Below are 19,285 nucleotides of genomic sequence, written 5' to 3' on the forward strand. Positions count from 1 at the left end.
AAAATAAAGGGAATTCTGACTGCAGAGCAAAGGATGGGAGCAGCTCTGCCAAGTGCTGTAAGTGTGCCCTGAGAGCAGGAATCGATCAGGGAGGGGTCTGCCCTGCTGGAAGGGGATCCCTGGCATGGAGACATCCAGCTGCCTCTGTCCTATCCCTGTTTGTTCCTGCACACACTGTGTGCCCGTGATGGATCCTGGCAGCACCGAGAGCTGCACAGCTCCTGCCCTAGGCAGCAGGAGGATGAACACGGAGGTTCTCCAGGTGAACCAAAACTTCAGCAGATGATCAACTGTCCTGCGCTTCCCAGCAGGAATCTGATCTCTGCTTTGATCCAGTCCAACCCACAACCACAAAGGTCTGGCCCAAGGATTCCCAGCAGGTTAATAATCCAAGCTCAGATCCAGACCAGCAGAGGACCATCCTCCTCCTCCAGCACCATCCCCACCCCGGGTGTGCTGTGCTGGCAGAGCAGAGATCCTCCTGCTGCATCCTCTCCCCGGAATCCCGGGCATTTGCCCCGGAGCAGAGGATGCAATGACGGCTCTTCCCCAGTGAACGAGCCGTGGAGAACTCAAATATCCTGCCCATGGCCATTGTGGAGAGCCGGAGTGCGGAGCCTGAGCTCTCACCAGCCCGTTGCTCTGCCCCTGAAGCCACTGATAGCATCGTGCCACACTGCAGGGCCCAGAGGGACAGCAGAGCCATGGAAGGATAAAGCAAAGAGCATTCCCAGCCCCAGGAAAAGTGCCTGGGGCATTTAGAAACCCAATGCCCTCAGCTGCTGCCCTGGCCAGGCCACGCTCCACAGGGAGTTCAGAATTAAGCTTAATCACAGCAGTGGCTGCGCTGTGTGGAGTTGGGAGTTCTTGATGAGCCTGGCTGGGCTGTTCAGTGAGTTTTGGAGTCATCCCTGGAGCTTTGCATCCAGCTGTGCAGTGCCTGAGGCACTCCTGCCTCCCCACAGACCCCCGTCCTGCTCCAGTGGGTCAGGTGAGAAAACACCTCAGAGAGCTGGATGGGCACAAACCCCACGAGCCAAAGGCTGGGGCACAGCAGGGAGCTGGGACAGGGTGGGAGACAGGACAGGGGCTTTTTAATCAGCAGCACAGAGCAGGAGAAGGGCTGCCCGTGCCTGGCTCAGATCTTCCCTGGGCCCTGTCCTGCAGAACCATCCCAGGGAGGTGATGGATGGACCATGGGGGGCCAAGGTGTCCTGGTCAGTCACAGGGGACAGAGGGACAGGGCACACACTGATCCCATTCCACCCACAGAGCCACCCGCAGTGAGCTGCACCTCCCTCCTTGGCATGTCCCCTCTGCCCCCACCTCCCACCCAACAATGAGGAATCTCAGCCACAGCAAACCCTTCCTCCCATCCCATCCCATCCCATCCCATCCCATCCCATCCCATCCCATCCCAGGGATGCAGGGCGCTGCTGGGGAGGTGCGAGTGCAGCACTTGTCCTCTGTGGCTGTAACTCACCATGAACGACTGCCAGTCCTCCCTGGAGTTCCTCCAGAGGACAATGGTGGGGACACCGGGGGTGCCAGCAGGGCCAGGGTCACCTGGGGGACCCGTCCTCCCCATGGCCCCTGGGTATCCCTGCAGAGACAAGGGCAGCTCCTTAAAACCAGCAGGGATTTGGGCCTCAGCCAGGCTGGACACAGGCTCTGAGTCAGGGCAGTGCCAGGGGCCGGGCAGGGAGGGCAGCCTGGGGCTGCAGGACAAATGCAGTCCCTGCAAGATGATTTCATGGACATGAAATGGGGCTGGGCTTTGGGACACAGCAGCGTCCCTCCTCCAGGTGACCTGAGCTGACGCTGCTCCATCTCCCATTGAGAGCCCAAAGGGAAGAGAGCAGCTTGTCCTGGCAGCTCAGTCACAGAATCAGAAATATCCTGAGCTGGAATGGACCCCAAGGATCACCCAGCCCAGCCCCTGGCCCTGCCCAGACCCTCAACAACCCCACCCTGGGCATCCCTGGCAGCGCTGGCCCAACGCTCCTGGAGCTCTGGCAGCCTCGGGGCCGTGCCCATTCCCTGGGGAGCCTGGGCAGTGCCAGCACCCTCTGGGGGAAGAACCTTTCCTGCTCTCCAGCCTGACCTGCCCTGGCCCAGCCCCAGCCGTTCCCTGGCTCCTGTCCCTGTCCCAGAGCAGAGATGGGAGCTGCCCCTCGGGAGGAGCTGCAGCCCCCGGGGAGCTCTGCCCTCAGCCTGCTCCAGCTGAACAATCCCAGTGCCCTCAGCTGCTCCTCACGGGCCAACCCAGACCCTTCCCTTGTGGCCTTCTCTGAACACTCTCTAATAACTCAATGTCAGTTTTCATATTGTGGTGCCCAAAACTCCCCAGAACTCAAGCATGGCTTAATGCTGAGCCTGGGCTTAACTAAATCCAGTTCCTTCCTCTTCCAAACCCACAGACAGGGCTACTGCCCTGCAGCTGCAGAGCTCCCACTGCCCTCTGGATGAAAAACCCCCAAACCAACCCAAAGCATGGTGGTGTCAGCCCCAGACCCCACAGCCCATACTGGACCCGCCCCTGTTTTTGTGGGTACTCACTTTGTCTCCTTTGGGTCCCACCAGTCCCCGTCTGCCAGGACAGCCCTGAAAGGCAAAGCAGCAGAGCTGTGACCCCAAAGGGGACATCCCACATAGACTGAGTGACCAGGGCCACAGCCCCAGGGAAGAAGGGACTGAAATGGCTGATTCAGAGCCAACCAGCAGCTTCCAGTCCCCAAGAAATACCCCAAAAGCCAGTGTGGGGTGGGAAGGGCCCCCTGGTTTGGCTGCTCCTGCCTTGGCACCAGCAGCTGACCTGTGCCACCCAGCATAACCACAGAAACACCCCAGAGCAGGCAGGGGAGCAGGAGAACATCACCTGACACCTGGGGAGGACAGGCAATATGTTAGGGAAAAAAAATCCACTGAAATTGAATAATATCCACACTCCAATAGGTGTTTGGACAAGGACAAAAATATCTGCTGTTTTTAACTGGTGGGAGATGTGATCTGGGTAAAAATTCACATTTTGGCCAAGGGCTGACCCCACTTCAGGGCATACCAAGGCAGAACCAGCCAGGTGGGAGATCCTGGCCTTTTGGGGTGACAGCAAATTCCCTGTAAGGTGTTGCCTGACAGCCGCTGCCTGTGTCTGCTGCAGCTCTGACAGCCTCGATTCCAGACACCAGCTTTGTTCTGAGCCTGAAGGTCACCAAATCTGAGGCCCACAGAGCTCCATGGCTCAGTTCCTTCTCCATGGGGGCCCTGCCCTCAGTCCTCAGGGAAGGCTGCCAGGCTGGGGACACATCTTATGGCTCTGGCCATGGCTGGCATGTCCCACCACTGAGCTTCAGTGCTACATAAAATCCCAGCCTGGTTTGGGCTGGAAGGGACCTTGAAGTTCCATCCAGTGCCACCCCTGCCATGGCAGGGACACCTCCCACTGTCCCAGGCTGCTCCCAGCCCTGTCCAGCCTGGCCTTGGGCACTGCCAGGGATCCAGGGGCAGCCACAGCTGCTCTGGGCACCCTGTGCCAGGGCCTCCCCACCCTCAGAGAAATTATTTTTTTCCTAATATCCCATCTAAATCTGCTCTTTTTCCAAGCTCTTTTTCCACTCCCCTTGTCCTGTCACTCCATGCCCTCAAGAGCCCTTTTCCATCCTTCCTGTCAGCTCCTAAAGCTGGGATGGAGCCCTGGTACCGGTGTTTCCATCCAGGACATCAGGACCAAGGACAAAAAGCCCATCTCCAGCCTTTCTCCAGCAGAGGAAAGCAGTTTCCCTCTTCCTGCTGGGGGACAGCAGGGCTGTCACACGTCGTGACGTTTCCTCTGCTCCTGGGATTTTTTCAGCCTCCAGCATCTGTTCCTTTTGCCATTTTTCTTCTATTTTTGCAGGCAGGAGCTGGAGCAGCAAGGAGATGGCTTGAGGGGGAAGTTAGCAGTCCTAAATTTAAACCAAGCCTGGCTCAGGGATGATGGATTTAGTGCCAGGTTCCTCAAACACAGCCATGGAAATGGCCCTGCAGAATCCCCCCGAGCCCCATGGCAGAGCCCACAGCTTCCACAGGGATGGAAGGAAAAGGGAAGAGAAGGTGCCCAGGGTCACAATAAAATAAAATAAAATAAAATAAAATAAAATGAAATAAAATGAAACAAAACAAAATAAAATAAAATAAAATAAAATAAAATAAAATAAAATAAAATAAAATAAAATAAAATAAAATAAAATAAAATAAAATAAAATAAAATTTCCTAAAGAAATTGTTAAGAAAATGGAATCAAATGAGGGGAATAGTTTTGGCAGAGTAAACAAACATGGAAAAATATTTGAAACCATTTTTCAGCTACTCCTCAATGAAGACAAGACTCCTCTAAAGCTTTTTCTATTTCAAGTTTACCTTTTTTTTACAATTTGCCTTTTTTTCATCCTCAATGAAGACGTGACTCCTCTAAACATTTCTCTAGTCTAAATTTACCTTTTTTTTCCTAAATTTCCCTTTTTTCATCCTTTGCAATGACTGAATGACTTGAAAAACAGTCAGAACTTATTAAAAGGTAAACTCAACACTCTGCTTTCAACCTGTCATCAATTTGGGGGTGAAGAAGCCAAAACGATGCCAGTTGGGTCTGTGGGTGGGTGCAGGGGTTGGTGTGGGGACTGGAGGAGATGGCTTGGTCCTCTCTGATCCCCTCATCCTAATTCTGGGCTGGACCAGTGTGACATAAAAACCCACAGTATGGCTAAATGATTTGAGACCATCTCTAGAGCAAGGAGGACAAGGCAAACATCTTCTCTCCAGTTTTCAGTGAACTTTCTGAAGAATTCTCCAGGAATATCAAAAACCTTTTCACAAGGTCAATGCACAGCCCCACTGTGCCTGCACAGGGAGGGTTCCCCACCCTGGAGAAGGTTCCCCATCCCAGAGAAGGTTTCCTATCCTGGGCAAGGTTCCCCAGCTTGGGCAGGGTTTCCCATCCTGGAGGTTTCCCATTCTGGGGAACATTTCCCACCCTGGGGAAGGTTCCCCACCCTGGAGAACATTTCCCACCCTGGGGAACTTTCCCCACCCTGGGGAACATTTCCCACCCTGGAGAAGGTTTCTCCACCCTGGAGAAGGTTTCCCATCCTGGGGAAGGTTTCCCATACTGGGGAACATTTTCCACCCTGAAGAAGGTTTCCCATCCTGGAGAAGATTTCCCACCCTGGAGAAGGTTTCCCACCCTGGGGAAGTTTCCTCACCCTGGGGAACATTTCCCACCCTGGGGAAGCCTTCCCTGTGCTGTTTCCCCTATCTCAGCAGCCTTTTCCCACCACCCACCCCTCCCTCCCCTCCTCCACTCACCGGCAGCCCGGGAGGTCCCGGCAGCCCCGGTGGTCCCGGCTTCACACAGCCCTGGCATCCACGTGCCACCCACAATCCGGGGTGTCCCGCTCCAAGAGGAGGATCTGGGACACCCAGCACTGCCCCTGCCCTCAGGGGACCTTTGGGGACGTTTCCTTTGGGAGCAGCCCCCCAGTGAGCTGGTGGGGACACCTTGGGGACGGGGTCCAGGCGGGGTTTGCCGGGCGGGAGCCGCCGCCGCCGCGTGCCTGCATCCCCCGACAGCTTCTCCGTGGTGATGTTCTCCTCCTGGGGATCAGAGCCACGCTCCTTCTTGGCTGCTCGGGGGGGTTTGATGGAGGCTCCTGGGTGGATGAAACACTGTCAAATTCCCAGAAATTGTGATGGAGAAAAGGAGGAGAATCATGGACTCACCTGAGCTTCTCCTGAGCGCTGGCCTGCCAGGGCCGGTGATTTTATTGTAGGTGGAGTTCAGCAGCTCAAAGCCTTCATCCTCAATGGAAAGGCTGCCCTCCTCCTCCTCAGCTGATGGCATCTCGTGAGCAGAGAGGGAAGCCAGGGCACTCCCATCAGGCTGGAGGCTGAGGGTCCCCTGGGCATCCTCCCATGGCCAAGGTGGCCCCGGGGCCAAATCTGAACTGGTGAGTCTGGAGTCCTGAAAAGGGAGAAGGGAAAAAAATGAAGTTTGAAGAGTTCACTTTCCCCCCTTTCCTGCTCAATGGCCTGCCCAGGGAGGTGGTGGAGTCACCAGCCCTGGGAGTGTCCAAGGCATGAGTGGAGTGGACGTGGCACTCAGTGCTCTGCTCTGGGTGACAAGGTGGAGATCGGTCACAGGCTGGACTCAATGGCCTTGAAGGTCATTTCTAACCTTAATGATTCTATAATTCCTCATTTCCCACATGCAGGAATGCTGCTGGAGGAACAATGCAGGGCACAGCTTGTGAGCACCAGGCAGGAGCCCTCAAATTCTGGGACAGTTCATCCAGAACGAGCAGGAGACTGCACCCAGCTACAAACCAGAACTCACCTTCCACCAGGGACACCTGGGCACCCTGTGCCAGGGCCTGCCCACCCTCCCAGGGAACAATTCCTGATTCCCAATATCCCATCCATCCCTGCCCTCTGCCAGCGGGAGCCATTCCCTGTGTCCTGTCCCTCCATGCCTTGTCCCCAGTCCCTCTCCAGCTCTCCTGGAGCCCCTTCAGGCCCTGGAAGGGGCTCTGAGCTCTCCCCAGAGCCCACAGCCTAACGACAGAAATCCAATCTTGAGAGCAATCACTAAAAGAGTTACAGCAGGGATCGATGTGTCCCTTCAGCCTCTGGATTCTGCTGCTCCTGCACATTCCAAGGCTCCTGGAGTTCTGCTGGGGGAGTGGTGCCAGCAGGTCAGAGGGGAGCTCAGAGCCTCCACCACACAACTTCCCACTGAAGCAGCTGCAAACCTCCGAGGGCTGGGAAGGGGAAACAGTCACAAGGCCAGGAGGAGCCTCCTGGATGCTTCCAGCGATTTAATTTAAGGCAGTGACTTGCACAGGGCTCTCTCTGTCCTCAGCTGTCACCTTGAATGGTGCCTGCAGGTCTCAAGGGCTCTGTCAGTCCTGCAACCTCCAGGCACTGCCCTTGGAGGGGGGGAAAACTGCAACGCTGGGAGAAATCCCTACACTCAACACACAAACACCGACTGTGGAAAAGGAATGAAACTTCAGAGTTCCCTGCATTTCAAAATCCCACTGCTTTTCCACCCAGCACCAGTGAAAGCACCTCAGGCTGGGCTTGTGGGTGGGTGTGGAGGTCCTGGAGCTGCTCTCCTGGAGCAGCTGCAGCATTTCCAGCAGCCCCACATGGCCACCAGCCCTGCCTGGAGACTGCTCCGTGCTCCCACCAGGCTCCATGGGGACATGGACAGCGTGTGGCGCCCGGAGCTGGTGGCACCAGCCCTGCCTGGTGGCTCCCGGTGGAGGAGCTGCTTGAGGAACCAGCTGAGAGAAGTCACTAGAGGGAGATGCAGCCCCACGCTTGCCTTGCAGGGCCGGGAAGGAGACCTGGAGAGTCCTTCCCTTCCTTCTTCCCACATTCCATGGGCTGAGCCCTTCACCTGGCTCCCATTCTGTGCAAGAGGTTTTACAGAGACTTCTGTGAGCCAGAGAGAAGTTTGATAAGAGGATCCATGTTCACCCCCGGAAGAATTTTCTACCAAGGTCGTTGACATAGAAACCAAGAAAGAAATAAGGATAAATAAGACAAACCTGCAACTGCCTGTTCCAATGAGCACTTGGTTTGTATTTCCTGACCAACGAGTAAACTTCTGAGTTTGTAAGAATGTAGAAAAGCATGCATGCTAGAATAAAAACAGTTTGAAGCCTTGTGAAAATGGAGTGTTGCTTTGGATTGTGACCATCTCAACTCCGACACCATTCTGCTCTGCTCCATGGGCTTGGGAGCACCAAGGGGGATGTGCAGGAGCAGCAAGCAGGAAAAACAATTATTTTCCCTGAAGGGGTGATCCTTCAGGTGAGAACCCCACGGGCCAAGCCCCATTTGGGGTGGCCATGGGAGGCAGCAGGAGCTGCTGAAGCTTTGACTCTGCTGCCATCACATTGGAGATTTCCAAGCTCTTCCCATCCCAAACGTAGGAGAAAAGGAAATTTTCACTTTTAAATTTTTAACATTTAGGTTTAAAGAGATTCTTTCATAAACACCTGAAGTGGGGAGCTGAAAAAGAGTTGAAATAAAGAATTTTTCTTTCAGAAATTAAACCATGAAGCAGTACAGTTTTTATGTTACATTTTTGGTGCTTTGTGGGGTTTCTGATTAAAAGCAGGTTTTGAAATACACCTTTAATGGTGAAAAAAAAATCAATGTATTTTAGCATCCCAACTTGATCTGTATTTCTCCCTCCAACCAATTCTTCTAGTTTTGATCCAAAGTGGTAATTTCCTTAAAACACATTTTGCAACCCCCACGACTGGAAAGTTTCAGCTCCAGCAACTTGGTGCCTCATTTTGTACACCTTGAAGTGAAAAATGAATGGACAGCAGCACCTATCTGCTCCACAGGACTGGCAGATTAACCCCAGGGGCAACAGCAGCCAGAAATTTAAAAACCAGTTCCCCAAAGGACAGTTACCTGTGGATAACAGCTGGCAGATGGTGTCAGGGAATGTCTTGGGTTAGAAAAGACCTCAAACCCCATCTCACTCCACCCTTGCAAGGGCAGGGACACCTTCCATGGGCCAGGCTGCTCAGATTTCCATGCAACTGGACCAGCAGGTGAGGAAAAGTGTGGTGAGAATCCCCAAATGGAATGAACCACGAGCTGAGAGGCGCTGCAGGAGCTGAAGTGTTCCGGTTCCCAAGAGGTGATGCTGGTGCAGAACAGCCCCACAGGATGTGCCCGCCTGGGAATCCCAGTGGGAAGCCACATCCAGACCTGGCAGCTGGCACTGGGAGCCCAGAATTCCCACACAGTAAAGAAAAGGAGGTTTTAATTCAACTTCAACACTTGACATGGGAAAGGTCCACCCAGGAAGCTCCCATCTGGCAGAGCTCAGGGGAAAAGGGGCTCTAAGGAAAAATTACTGAGGCACAAAGCTGAATTATATTGGTTTGTGTAAACACAACTAAAAGCCAAAATCAATAGAATCCATCCTTGCTCCTCCAAACTGGCCAAATTTAGAGGAGAACCAGCTGAGAGGGACAAATTGGGAACAGCTCTGAGGCTGTCCAAAAGCGTGAGAGTTGAGTGAGGCATGTGGCTTTGAACTCCCAGAAATTCCAGCTGGGAAGTGGGGAAGAAGCCCAGATTGAAAGCAGCCATTAAGGATGACAAAACAGAAGGGAAAAAAGAAGGAATTGGCATGTGACAAGCAAGGCAGGGTCTGTGACTTGCAGAAAATTGGATTAAAGAAGGAAAATAAAGGCAGAAGTCTCTGCCCCAGCCACATGTTGGGTCCCCGCTGTCACCTGCCAGGTGGCAGTGACACAACCACAGCAACCACGTGGGAAGAGCTGGAGAAGCCCAGTTCTGTCCACACTTAGAGAATCCAGATGACATAACCAAATGACAACAAAGTACTTCCCATTCCAGAGGGGACAAGGAGCAGAGGTTTCTCAATCCCAGCCCAAGAATTCCACCCCAAAAGCATTAAAACCTCAGGCTCTCCCCAGGATGAGCACTGAATTCTCAGTTTGGCTCAGAAAGCTGGGGAAGCTCCAGGGGACTGACTGGGAAAAGGCTTTGTGTTGTGCCAATATGGAATTTAAAAAAAGAAAGGCAAAAAAAAAGGCAAATGGGAAGCTTTGAGTAATTACAGACCTCTTCCCTCAAGCTGAGCCCAAGCAAAATAACAGAACAACTGATATGGGGCTCATTAATAAGGAAACCACAGATATGCAATTAATGCCGTGGTTTTGGAAAGAGTTTCTAACTTGGTATCTTGCCTGAGGAGCCTAAGAGTGTTTTATTGACAAAGATAACAATGCTGCTGGACCTCTGGAGGGCTTTTCAGCTTGTGCCACACTCCAAAAACTCCCCAGTGGCAAAGGGGTTAAAGCCCAGCTCGAAGCATCCCTGTTTTCAGCAGCCCAGACAACCAACATAACATTTTCAGCTGTGTCAGGCTGGGTAAAACAGAGTTCAAAGCTCAGGGTCTTCTCCCAGGAAACAGATTTTTTTCTTTAATAGATGCCTCTTCCCTCCAACAGCCAAAGGCACAATGTGATTCACTCAAGATCAGAAATAGACTATTTTAAACTATTTTCCCCAGCATTTTCTAGCATCAAGTCCCTAGAAGAGGCTGCATCATAGAAAAAAAAAATCAAAAATCAAGGTTGGACTGATTTAAAGAAGGATAAGTGCCAGGAAATGCCACGGGCTGTGGGCAGCAGCAGATCAGGTTCCAGTTGTACCTGAGGAGCTGCAGCACCCACAGCAGGGCTCTGGAGGGGATAAACCCCTCCTGGAGCTCAGCACAGCCCCTGTGCTCTGCCCTCATTCCTGGGGAGGGGATGGGGCCATGTCCCAGGACTTCAGCCCACATCACACCTGGGTGCTGGATTTGGGAAGGGAATACAGTAAAATAATAAATAATAAACTTTTAAAAATTTATTTTTTTATAAAATAAATCAGATCAATTATTTCTAGTGCCAGCTCCTAAAGGGGCTACAAGAAGTTTGGAGGGGGGGACTTTTTACAAGGGCATGTAGTGACAGGACAAGGAAGAACAGTTTAAACTGGAAGAGGTTTAGATGGGATACTGGGAATGAATCCTTCCCTGTGAAAGCGGGGAGGGGCTGGGATGGAATTCCCAGAGCAGCTCTGGCTGCCCCTGGATCCCTGGAAGTGTCCCAGGCCAGGCTGGACGGGGCTTGGAGCAGCCTGGGGCAGTGGGAGGTGTCCCATGGGAACAGGATGGTTTTTATTTGGGGATCCCTGTGACCCCTCAGCAATGCCCCATTTCCCAGGGGGATTTTTGGGGCCCCCTGATGTCCTACCCAGGCTCAAACTGAAGCAACCCAAAATCCTGAGCATCCCTGCAAGCCCCCATGCAGGGGCCAGGAGGGTTCCCTGTGCTCCTGCCACAGTCCCGGGGCGCCGGTGCCTCACCTTCCCGAAGGAAAGTCAGGAGCAGCCACGGCTCAGGGCCCTCAGCTGGGCAGGAAGGCTCTGCTGGCCCTTCCCAGGGATGTGGCTCCCCAAGGACAGGGGCACAGAGCTGCAGCAGGACACGAGACACTGGTGGGAAGAACAATCCCCTGGGAATCTTCTGATGATCAACCAAGGCCTCACTGCCACACTTCTGGCACATGACAAGCCCTAAAATTCAGCAAGGGCACAAAAGCTGCCCCCAGGCAGGAGGCCAGCTCATAAAAGGTTGGAGAGCAGCAGTAATTCCCACCAGAGGCTCCTCACAGCACTTCTCTTCCCAAAACAACATTTATTTTCATGCTTGGGCAGGATAAACTTGGCAAAGGCTTGGAATTGTGCAGAGGGCTTGGATTGGGTGGAACAGCACTTGGGTTTGGGATTAAAAACCTCTAGGGTTCAGCTCAGCGGGCTCCTGTCATTACATTTATCCCACAGTGGGTTTGTGGGATAATAAATAATCCACAGATCTTATCCTGCTGGAGAAACTGGATTCTGAGCTCTTCAGGGGGCTGAGATACCAGAGCTGTCAGGAACAACACCTCAAGATAAGGCCTGAGAGCGGGAGATAGCTGGGCTCCAGCTGCCAGTCACGTTCCCCACAGGGATATTTGGTGTTATCCCACGTTATCCAAGGAGCCAGCAGCCCCAGAGCTCCAGGGAAACGGTGAGGTGGAGGAGGGACAGTTCCCCCATGAGGGCTTGTCTTTGTCAGTCTGGATGGGCTGAGCCCAAGCCTTTTGGGACGGGTGTTTTGAAGCCCAGAACCAGGAGTATGTGCAAGTCCTGATTTCCACAGGCTCCGGGCCGCTCTGACTGGACAGGAAGGATGGAATTTTAGGATTGAGTGAGCCTGAAGGGGTGATTCCCATACCACCTGTGCTCACTGACAAACCTAAGCACAAGAAAACAGTGCCCCGACCCAACCAAGTGTTTCCACAGAGCTTTCACAGCATTTTTAAATCAAGAAGGAATTTCCCAACTAGTTTGGACTACCCAGAAAATTAAACCTGTGAAGTTTTGTCTCTTTGGAAATCTGTGGGATGTAAGCTTTGACTGTTTGGTGAATGGCTTTAGGATCCCAGGTTAAGCTGCCTTGGAAAAGCCATTCAGTTCAGGAGCCAGCTCAGCCCTCCTGTCACGTTCAGGACAGGCAGTCTAAGAGAAAACAAAACACAGCAGAAGTGGCTCAACGCCATCCATGCCCCAAAGATTGCTCATAAATGGCAATTTATTCCTCAAAAAAAAAAAAAAATGCTAAGAGGAGTGGGCTGCAATTCAGGTATCACTGCCAGTAACAAACTCATCTATTGCCTTCCCCCATTACATCTTCCTCTGCCATCACCCTGAGCCTCCATAATTATTTAGCTCTAATTAACAATTAAGGAATCCACCAATGTACTAATTTACTTCTAAATGAACAAAGGAACTAGAAAGCAGAGCTGTGGCCTGTGCCTGCAGCAGAGCTGGGCTGCTCCTCATCACTCCCAAACTCCTTTTTTTATTCCTAATAAATCTTAATGCCAAATATTCCAAGGCGTCTCTGCTCCTTATTAAGTGCTTGAAAAATAAACTTGTCCCAAATCCAGAATATTGTTCTTTTTCCCCTGCAGACCTATGAATTTCACCACTTTCCTTGTTATGGCAACGCCTTGCCAGGGTCTGGGAGAACCCACAGGTGGGAATCACACCCCAGAGAGGATCCAGCAGGATGACAGAGCCCACCTTCCATAAGTGCCCAGGAAAGGTGATTCTGCCACCTCAGTTCATTACAAACCCACGTCCCCCCTGAGCTGCTGGGCCCAGAGCAGAGGGATGGACCCAGCTGCCAAAGGCCACTTGGCCAGGTCCAGTTTGGAATTATCCAGGTGTAGCCAGGCAGTGAAAGCCAGCTGAGAGAAGAGAGATGGTCCCCAAAGAGTTAACAGCAACCAGGAGGGTGAGGGGAATGAAGAACTCCAACTGCTCAGGCACACACACACAAACCACAATTTGCATTTGCTGTCGGGTTTTCCCCTCAGGATGTGTTTGCGTGGACTTGAACAACAAAGCTTGGCTAAAAACCCCAAATAAAACAGGAACAGCAAGCCAGCCTCTGTCAGAGCACTCCCTCATGTCCCCAGCACATGCACAAGAGCTGGGGACACGCCCCAAGCTCCAGCTGGGGGACAGCAGCTCCACCAAGGAGCTCAGCACCAGGAGCTGCAGTGGGACGGGGGGCACCCATCCCTCTCCCAGCACCAGATCCCAGGAAGCCATGCCAATGAGGGCCCCAGAACCACAACCACCCCCTCCCACAGGGAGCTCCAGCCCTTCCCAGCTCCTCAGTGACAGCAGGGACATCCTGGAGGGCGCCTCCCCAGGCAGGCAGCACATCCCACTGTGGGCAGGAGCAGTGGTCATCCTGCTTTATCCCAAATCCTGCCCCCCTGCTGACCTCACCTCCTTCCCTCCGGGCTAATCCAGCCTGGCTCAGCTCCCAGGCAGAGCCACAAATCCCCTGGCCTGATCCACCTCATTCCCTGCCCCACCACCACCCCTCTGGCTCTGTGCAAATGCTCAGGAAGGTCACCTGAGCACTCACCATGACCTCTACCAGGTCTGGGACACGGCAAGGAACATTTAAACCATTTAAGAGAGAGACGTCAGTAAAGAAAATAGCAATAACAGCCAAGAAAATCATAATTAGTAGCATTGTCTGGGTATTTCAGCTTTGCCTTATTGCTTATTAGAGCAACTCCTGTCCCCAGGAGACAGCCTGGGGGTGACAGCACAGGGACACGAGGCAGGACAGTGCAGGAGTCATACCTGAGTAGATGAATCCTGGATTTCATTGGTTTCCTTTGGCCCCTGGAGAGTTGGAGAGAGAGAAGAGGAAAACCATCACTGCCCAAGGACCAGCACTGACTTCAGCATGTGTTTGTTGCTGGCTCCAGGACTGAGGAGCTGCCTCTGCCGGCACAGGAAACATCCAGGGAATGCACAGTGGGAGCCAATCCTTCCCAGCAACATCAGGGAATGGCTTCTGATCAAACCTCTCAAGAGCTTGGGTGGGTTTTTTGCAGTTTCTGTTGATTTGGAAGCTCCTCAGTCCTGAGGAGGGCCAGCAAGGGATGGGAACTGGGGGGGATGAGGGGCAGAATTATCCCGGGGGTAACCTGCAGGCAACTTACTTAAAGTGATGCTTAAAGTGAAATTTTCTGCTTGATGGGTGAGACCCCAGAGCCATTCATGGAAGAGCTCCAGGCCTCCAGAGTTCGGGACAATGGAGGTTTCATTTTGGGATGACCAGGGGCTGCACTGGCCACTCGGGGTTACACTGGCCACTCCTGTCTCCCCCAGAGCAGGACGGAAGCAGCTCAGTGTTACACTCAGCCTGCTCCACACTCCCAGCAAAGCCAGCTCCTCAATCCCTCGTCAGCAGGGCTTTCCCACAAATCCTGCTCTTCAAACAACCAACACAAACCAAAGCAGCCTGTGCTGGGAGTGCAGCAGCCACTGCAGGGCTGTCCCAGGTGCCACCGCGTCCTGTTCCCTGCCTGGACGTGCTGGCTCCTGCATCCCAAAGGAATCCCTGGGCAGGAGCCAGACAGGGCAGGTGCCCCATGGCACAGCCAGTTCCTCCCTTGGCACTGCCCTTTCCCAGCAGCTGTCCCAGCTCCTCCCCAGCCCACAGACATGGCTCACACCATGGGGAGGCTCATGCCAGGTGCTGACATCCAGCACTTGCCTCTCTCCAGCTTTTTCCAGGCTCCTATGAAGCACTTCCTGTGAAGGTACCTGACCTAAGATGTGAGGAATTTCCCTGGCGCAACTCCAGCTCCTGAGGAAAGCCTGGGTGCTTCATGTTTTGGGGGATTTATGAAGCGATCTGGGCTTTTGGACACAGATATGGTTATTGAAAATTTGCTGAACACCGCAAGGAAAGGAAAGTCCCCCAAATTTCCATTATCCAGTAATGCTGGTGCAACTGAGGGACAGCTTCTGGATAGATGAAGTACCAAATGGTGCAATGCTGCTGGGAGTGGGCAGGAATTCCAGAGTGGTGTCCAATTCCCAAGGACAGCTTTCACCTCCTCTCAGAAGCACAGCTCCAGCTGCAGCATTACTCAAAGCTTTCCCTTGCCATACACAGGAGCACATCCAGTCATAGCCACCCCCAGGCTTTCCCTGGATCCCAAACTCTCCCTTTACCTCACTCTCCTTGGCACCAAACCCATCTGTGACTCGAAGGGATGGAAAAGAACCACCCCACCTCCTCATATCCCATCGCAAACTGGAGATCCCAGCAATTCCAGGCAAAACCCTGGGTTGGGCCTTTCCTTGGAATCGTGTGACACCAAGGAAAATTTGGCCCAGCAGTCCCTAAATTTGTCAGCTGCCCCCAGCCACACCTGAGGCCAGGCTGTTGGGAGCTCCCACGGGGCCTTGTTGAGGCTGAAGGAGCCTGGGCAGGTTGAGTTGTAGCTGTGGCACTGCTCAGCAGCAGCTGCTGGGTCCCCCATCACGAAGGTCAGCTGTTGGAGAGCGCCCTGGAAGAGACAGAAAGCAGAGTTTATGCTCCTGCTTCTTCCAGAGGAGAGGGAAAGGTCTGGAAGGGCCTGCAGGGGAGGTCAGCTCCAGCTTCTCATAGCCAGGGATTTCTTTACAGGATGGTTTGGGCAATGAACGTTTCCTCTCCAGCTTCAGGCGTTCCATGCAAAATGCCATGGGCAGGGACACCTCCCACTGTCCCAGGCTGCTCCAACCTGGCCTTGGGCACTGCCAGGGATCCAGGGGCAGCCACAGCTGCTCTGGGCACCCTGTGCCAGGGCCTGCCCACCCTCCCAGGGAACAATTCCTTCCCAATATCCCATGTAACCCCGTCCTTTGTAAGTCTGAAGCCTTGGACACACTTCCCCAGCCAGATCTTTCCATGCTGACTGCACAGAATTCTCTGAATGGTCCAAAGAGGACGAGTGGAAATCAAGTCCAGAGGTGACCTGGCTGGTGCCCCTTGTGCTGCCCTGACCCAAACCCAAGCCCTCTGCACAATTCCAAGCCTTTGCTAAGTTTATCCTGCCCAAGCATGAAAATAAATGCTGATTTGGGAAGAGAAGGCGATGGAAAAGGATTCCATCAGAGGGAACTTGCAGCCTCACTCATGCAGGGAGAGCAGACCCTGCCCAGCTCTCACCTTAAAGGGGATCTCAAAGGACTCGATGAGGCCTCCAATGATGATCAGCCCCTCAGTGTTCACTCCCATCCCAAAATAGTTGGACCAGCTCACTCTGTCCACCAGCCGACAGTCCACGTGCAACTCCAGCCTCTCCAGGGAGATGCTGAGAGCCACTCGGTGCCAGTGCCCATCGCCCAGGAAGGACACTGGGAACCTGAGGGAAAGGGAGGAGGCACAACAGGAAACTTCATCCCACACCTGATCCAGGAGCAGGCTTCACCTCTTAGCAGCTCCCAGGGTCCCTCACGTGTCTGTCCTCGGTGCAGACACAAGGAACAATCCGAGAATGTTACAACACCATTGCTTGTTTTCCATGGATTTGGGGATGTCTGCAACCACTTGAGGTGTCTGAGAAGTGACTGGGGCTTGGGTCTTGATTTATCCCCAGGGATCTGAACCTTTTTGTTCCTTGCTTTGTTTCCCAGAGCTGCATCATTTTGGCACAGTGGAGTTTGGCAGTGACAACCTGCGCCAGGTCTGAGGGACATCACCTTCCTTCTGCTGAGGTGAGCTCAGCACTGCCCCAAGCCCACCAGAGAGTGAAAGCCTGACCCTTGGCCTTGGGAGGAAAAAAGGAAGGAAGGAAAGGCAGGAAAACAGTGCTTGGGCTGGGACTTACTCATAGTGCCTCCTCCTCGTGGTGACAAAAACCAGGGCATAGGGGTTAATCCTGATCTGGAAGAGCACGTGGCTGCGGTGGCTGAGGATGGTCACCAGACTGGTGTCCTCCTTCAGGGAGTACCTGAGCTTCAGCAGCACACTCAGCTCATCTGCAAACCTGGTGGAAAGAGGGGACATGTGCCATTGTGCAGCTGCTGCTGATGTCACCATCAGCTGAGCTCTGAGGATAAAAAAAATTTGAGTCACGGCACAAATGAACCGAGTGATGAGGAAAAAAAAAAAGGGGAAAAACAGCCAACAATCATTCCAGTTGAGAGGTTCAAAGAGAAGCAGCCAGGCCTAAATTAGCACTGCCCACACAACCTCAGCACAGGGTGATGGGGCCAAGCCAAGGTGTCCTTCCTGCACCCAACCAAGAACAATCACAGAACCCCAGAATGATTTGGGTTGGAGGAAACCTTCAAGCTCATCTCATCCCACCCCCTGCCACAGGCAGGGACACCTTCCATTGTCCCAGGTTGCTCCAAGCCCTGTCCAAGCTGGCCTTGGACACTTCTGGGGACAGGACAAACTGTTCCAAAATGTAAGAAATGAAGGAAGCCCTGAGCTCAGAGCACAGAGTAGCTGAGTTATCTCCCTGTCATCATGGAATGGGCTCTCCAAGGAACTCCTCAAATGAACAGCCACACCTTAGATTATTTTTGAGCCCCAGCAGCCCATTCCCACCCCCTGAAGGGAGGTTACCTGTCCCCAAAGGCCTCCCTGGTGGGGATGTTGAGGGTCGCGTACTGTCCAATCTCCAGGATCCTGCACTTGCTGTGGTCGTAGCCAAAGGAAACATTGCTGAGGTCCTGGGCATGGAGAGTGATTTTGTCCAGCAGGTTCACCTCATCTGCGTTGGGGGAGAAGAGAGAGATGCTCAGTAGGCTGAGAAACCTCCACTAAAGGGCTCTGCTCTGTTTATTCTCCAGCAAGAGAAAAACAGACAAATTGGACAACAGACAAAACCTGCAGGAAGAAGAGTGTCAGTATGGGAAAATTAAAATCCAGTGCAAAAATCCAGCAGACTCAGATCACAAAAACCATTCAGACAACTCCACAAACAGCCAGGTGAGATTTTTGAACCACAACATGAGTTTCGAGGCCACTGTCCCAAAGGTAGGAAGGGCCATTCCTTCCCCAGCCGTGGTGGTACCTTCACAACCACAGAGTTGGGATGCTCAGGGCTGTAAAGCAGAGCCTGGGACACAAGTGCCCCAAACCACAAGTCCTGGAGCAGCTGGGTACAGGGATCCTGCTCATCCTTTCCCAAACTTCCTTGTTGATGCTGTAAATAAAGAATTAGACCAAGGAGTGGGAAGAAGTCGCTGTGTCCCTCAGCATGCCCTGAGCAGAGGGTGGGGACACCCCCCCAAAGCAGGGTTCAGCCCTATCACAGGGTCAGGAATTCCTGCGGGAATTCCCAGGAAGGAAAGGATCCACTCTCAGGATGTGCTGTGAACTTTTGGGATGGTTTGAACAGGGGAGAGCCCCTGCCCTGGGCTGTTTGGCATCACCATGAGAAGCTTTTCACTCTCCCTTGGTGAACAGACTTGCTCTTCCCAAGTTCATCTTTAACTAAAGACTCTTTGAGCTACAGGAATACCTGAGGAAAAATGTGTTTTAAACCTCAAGGTTTCTTCTTCCTCTCCATTAGCAAAGACTTGCAGACCCCAGACATCTAAAACCAGATCCCACCAGTGTGGCAACAACGCTGCCACCAGCAAGGAGTGGGGACAAGGGACAGATCAGCATCTTTGGTCCAGCCCAGGAGGATCACTCCAGACCCCACAGTCCTTTCCTGGGCGGGTCTGGACAACCCCACTCGATTATTTGTCAATGGGAATTGTGCCAGCACCATCTGCATGAGCATCTGCCCTGGCTTGGGAAGCATCCAGCCCCTTTACTCCCTGGAATTCCCGCTGTGGATGAGGTGTGAGATTGATTTGAGGGTAGACAAACAGCCCCGGGCACGCTGCGACCTGCCAGGAGATATCCACACGCCAAATAGGCAAACTAACAAATCAATCAAGCAGAAAGCTTTGATCTGTTTCAGACACTCGTGGGTCACTCCTGACACCACCTCCTTGGAAGATTTTGCATGGGAAAGAGCTCAGTGATGGGAAAGAGGGGAAGGAATGGAGGAGATGAGGCTTTTGTGGGGGTCATCTGGGATTTCCCCAGCTCCCCACATGGGCACAGCATCCACTGGTTTCCAGGCAACCTCTAAAGCTCTGCAAAATGAAGGTGCAGCAGCTTTTGGCAGCAGGAACACCAAAAAACTGGGACCAAGCCAGAGGGTGCAGGGTTGAGCCCCTGGGAGCCCTGACGAACCGAAAACCCCCAGAGGCAGAGCCAGCACAGTTTATCAGCACAGCGTGGGAATTAATCCAAGACCAAAGAGCTCACAGAGAGGAAACT

The 19,285-nt window shown here is 53.0% G+C and overlaps 1 protein-coding gene across 1 annotated transcript in view; it reads right to left on the minus strand.

Moving 5' to 3' along the window:
* Window positions 1–19,285, minus strand: part of LOC137486423 (collagen alpha-1(II) chain-like) — an 84,801-nt gene that overhangs the window by 30,881 nt on the left and 34,635 nt on the right. The window contains exons 2-10 of the mRNA XM_068211736.1: window positions 17,570–17,717; window positions 16,824–16,982; window positions 16,163–16,358; window positions 15,381–15,518; window positions 13,795–13,836; window positions 5,758–5,998; window positions 5,344–5,687; window positions 2,560–2,604; window positions 1,484–1,603 (exon numbers count right to left, since the gene is read on the minus strand). Of these exons, the coding sequence (XP_068067837.1) occupies window positions 1,484–1,603; window positions 2,560–2,604; window positions 5,344–5,687; window positions 5,758–5,998; window positions 13,795–13,836; window positions 15,381–15,518; window positions 16,163–16,358; window positions 16,824–16,982; window positions 17,570–17,717 (1,433 nt within the window). The remainder of the gene's footprint in view (window positions 1–1,483; window positions 1,604–2,559; window positions 2,605–5,343; window positions 5,688–5,757; window positions 5,999–13,794; window positions 13,837–15,380; window positions 15,519–16,162; window positions 16,359–16,823; window positions 16,983–17,569; window positions 17,718–19,285) is intronic.

Source organism: Anomalospiza imberbis, chromosome 21, assembly GCF_031753505.1.
Source record: "Anomalospiza imberbis isolate Cuckoo-Finch-1a 21T00152 chromosome 21, ASM3175350v1, whole genome shotgun sequence".
Classification (NCBI taxonomy): domain Eukaryota; kingdom Metazoa; phylum Chordata; class Aves; order Passeriformes; family Viduidae; genus Anomalospiza; species Anomalospiza imberbis.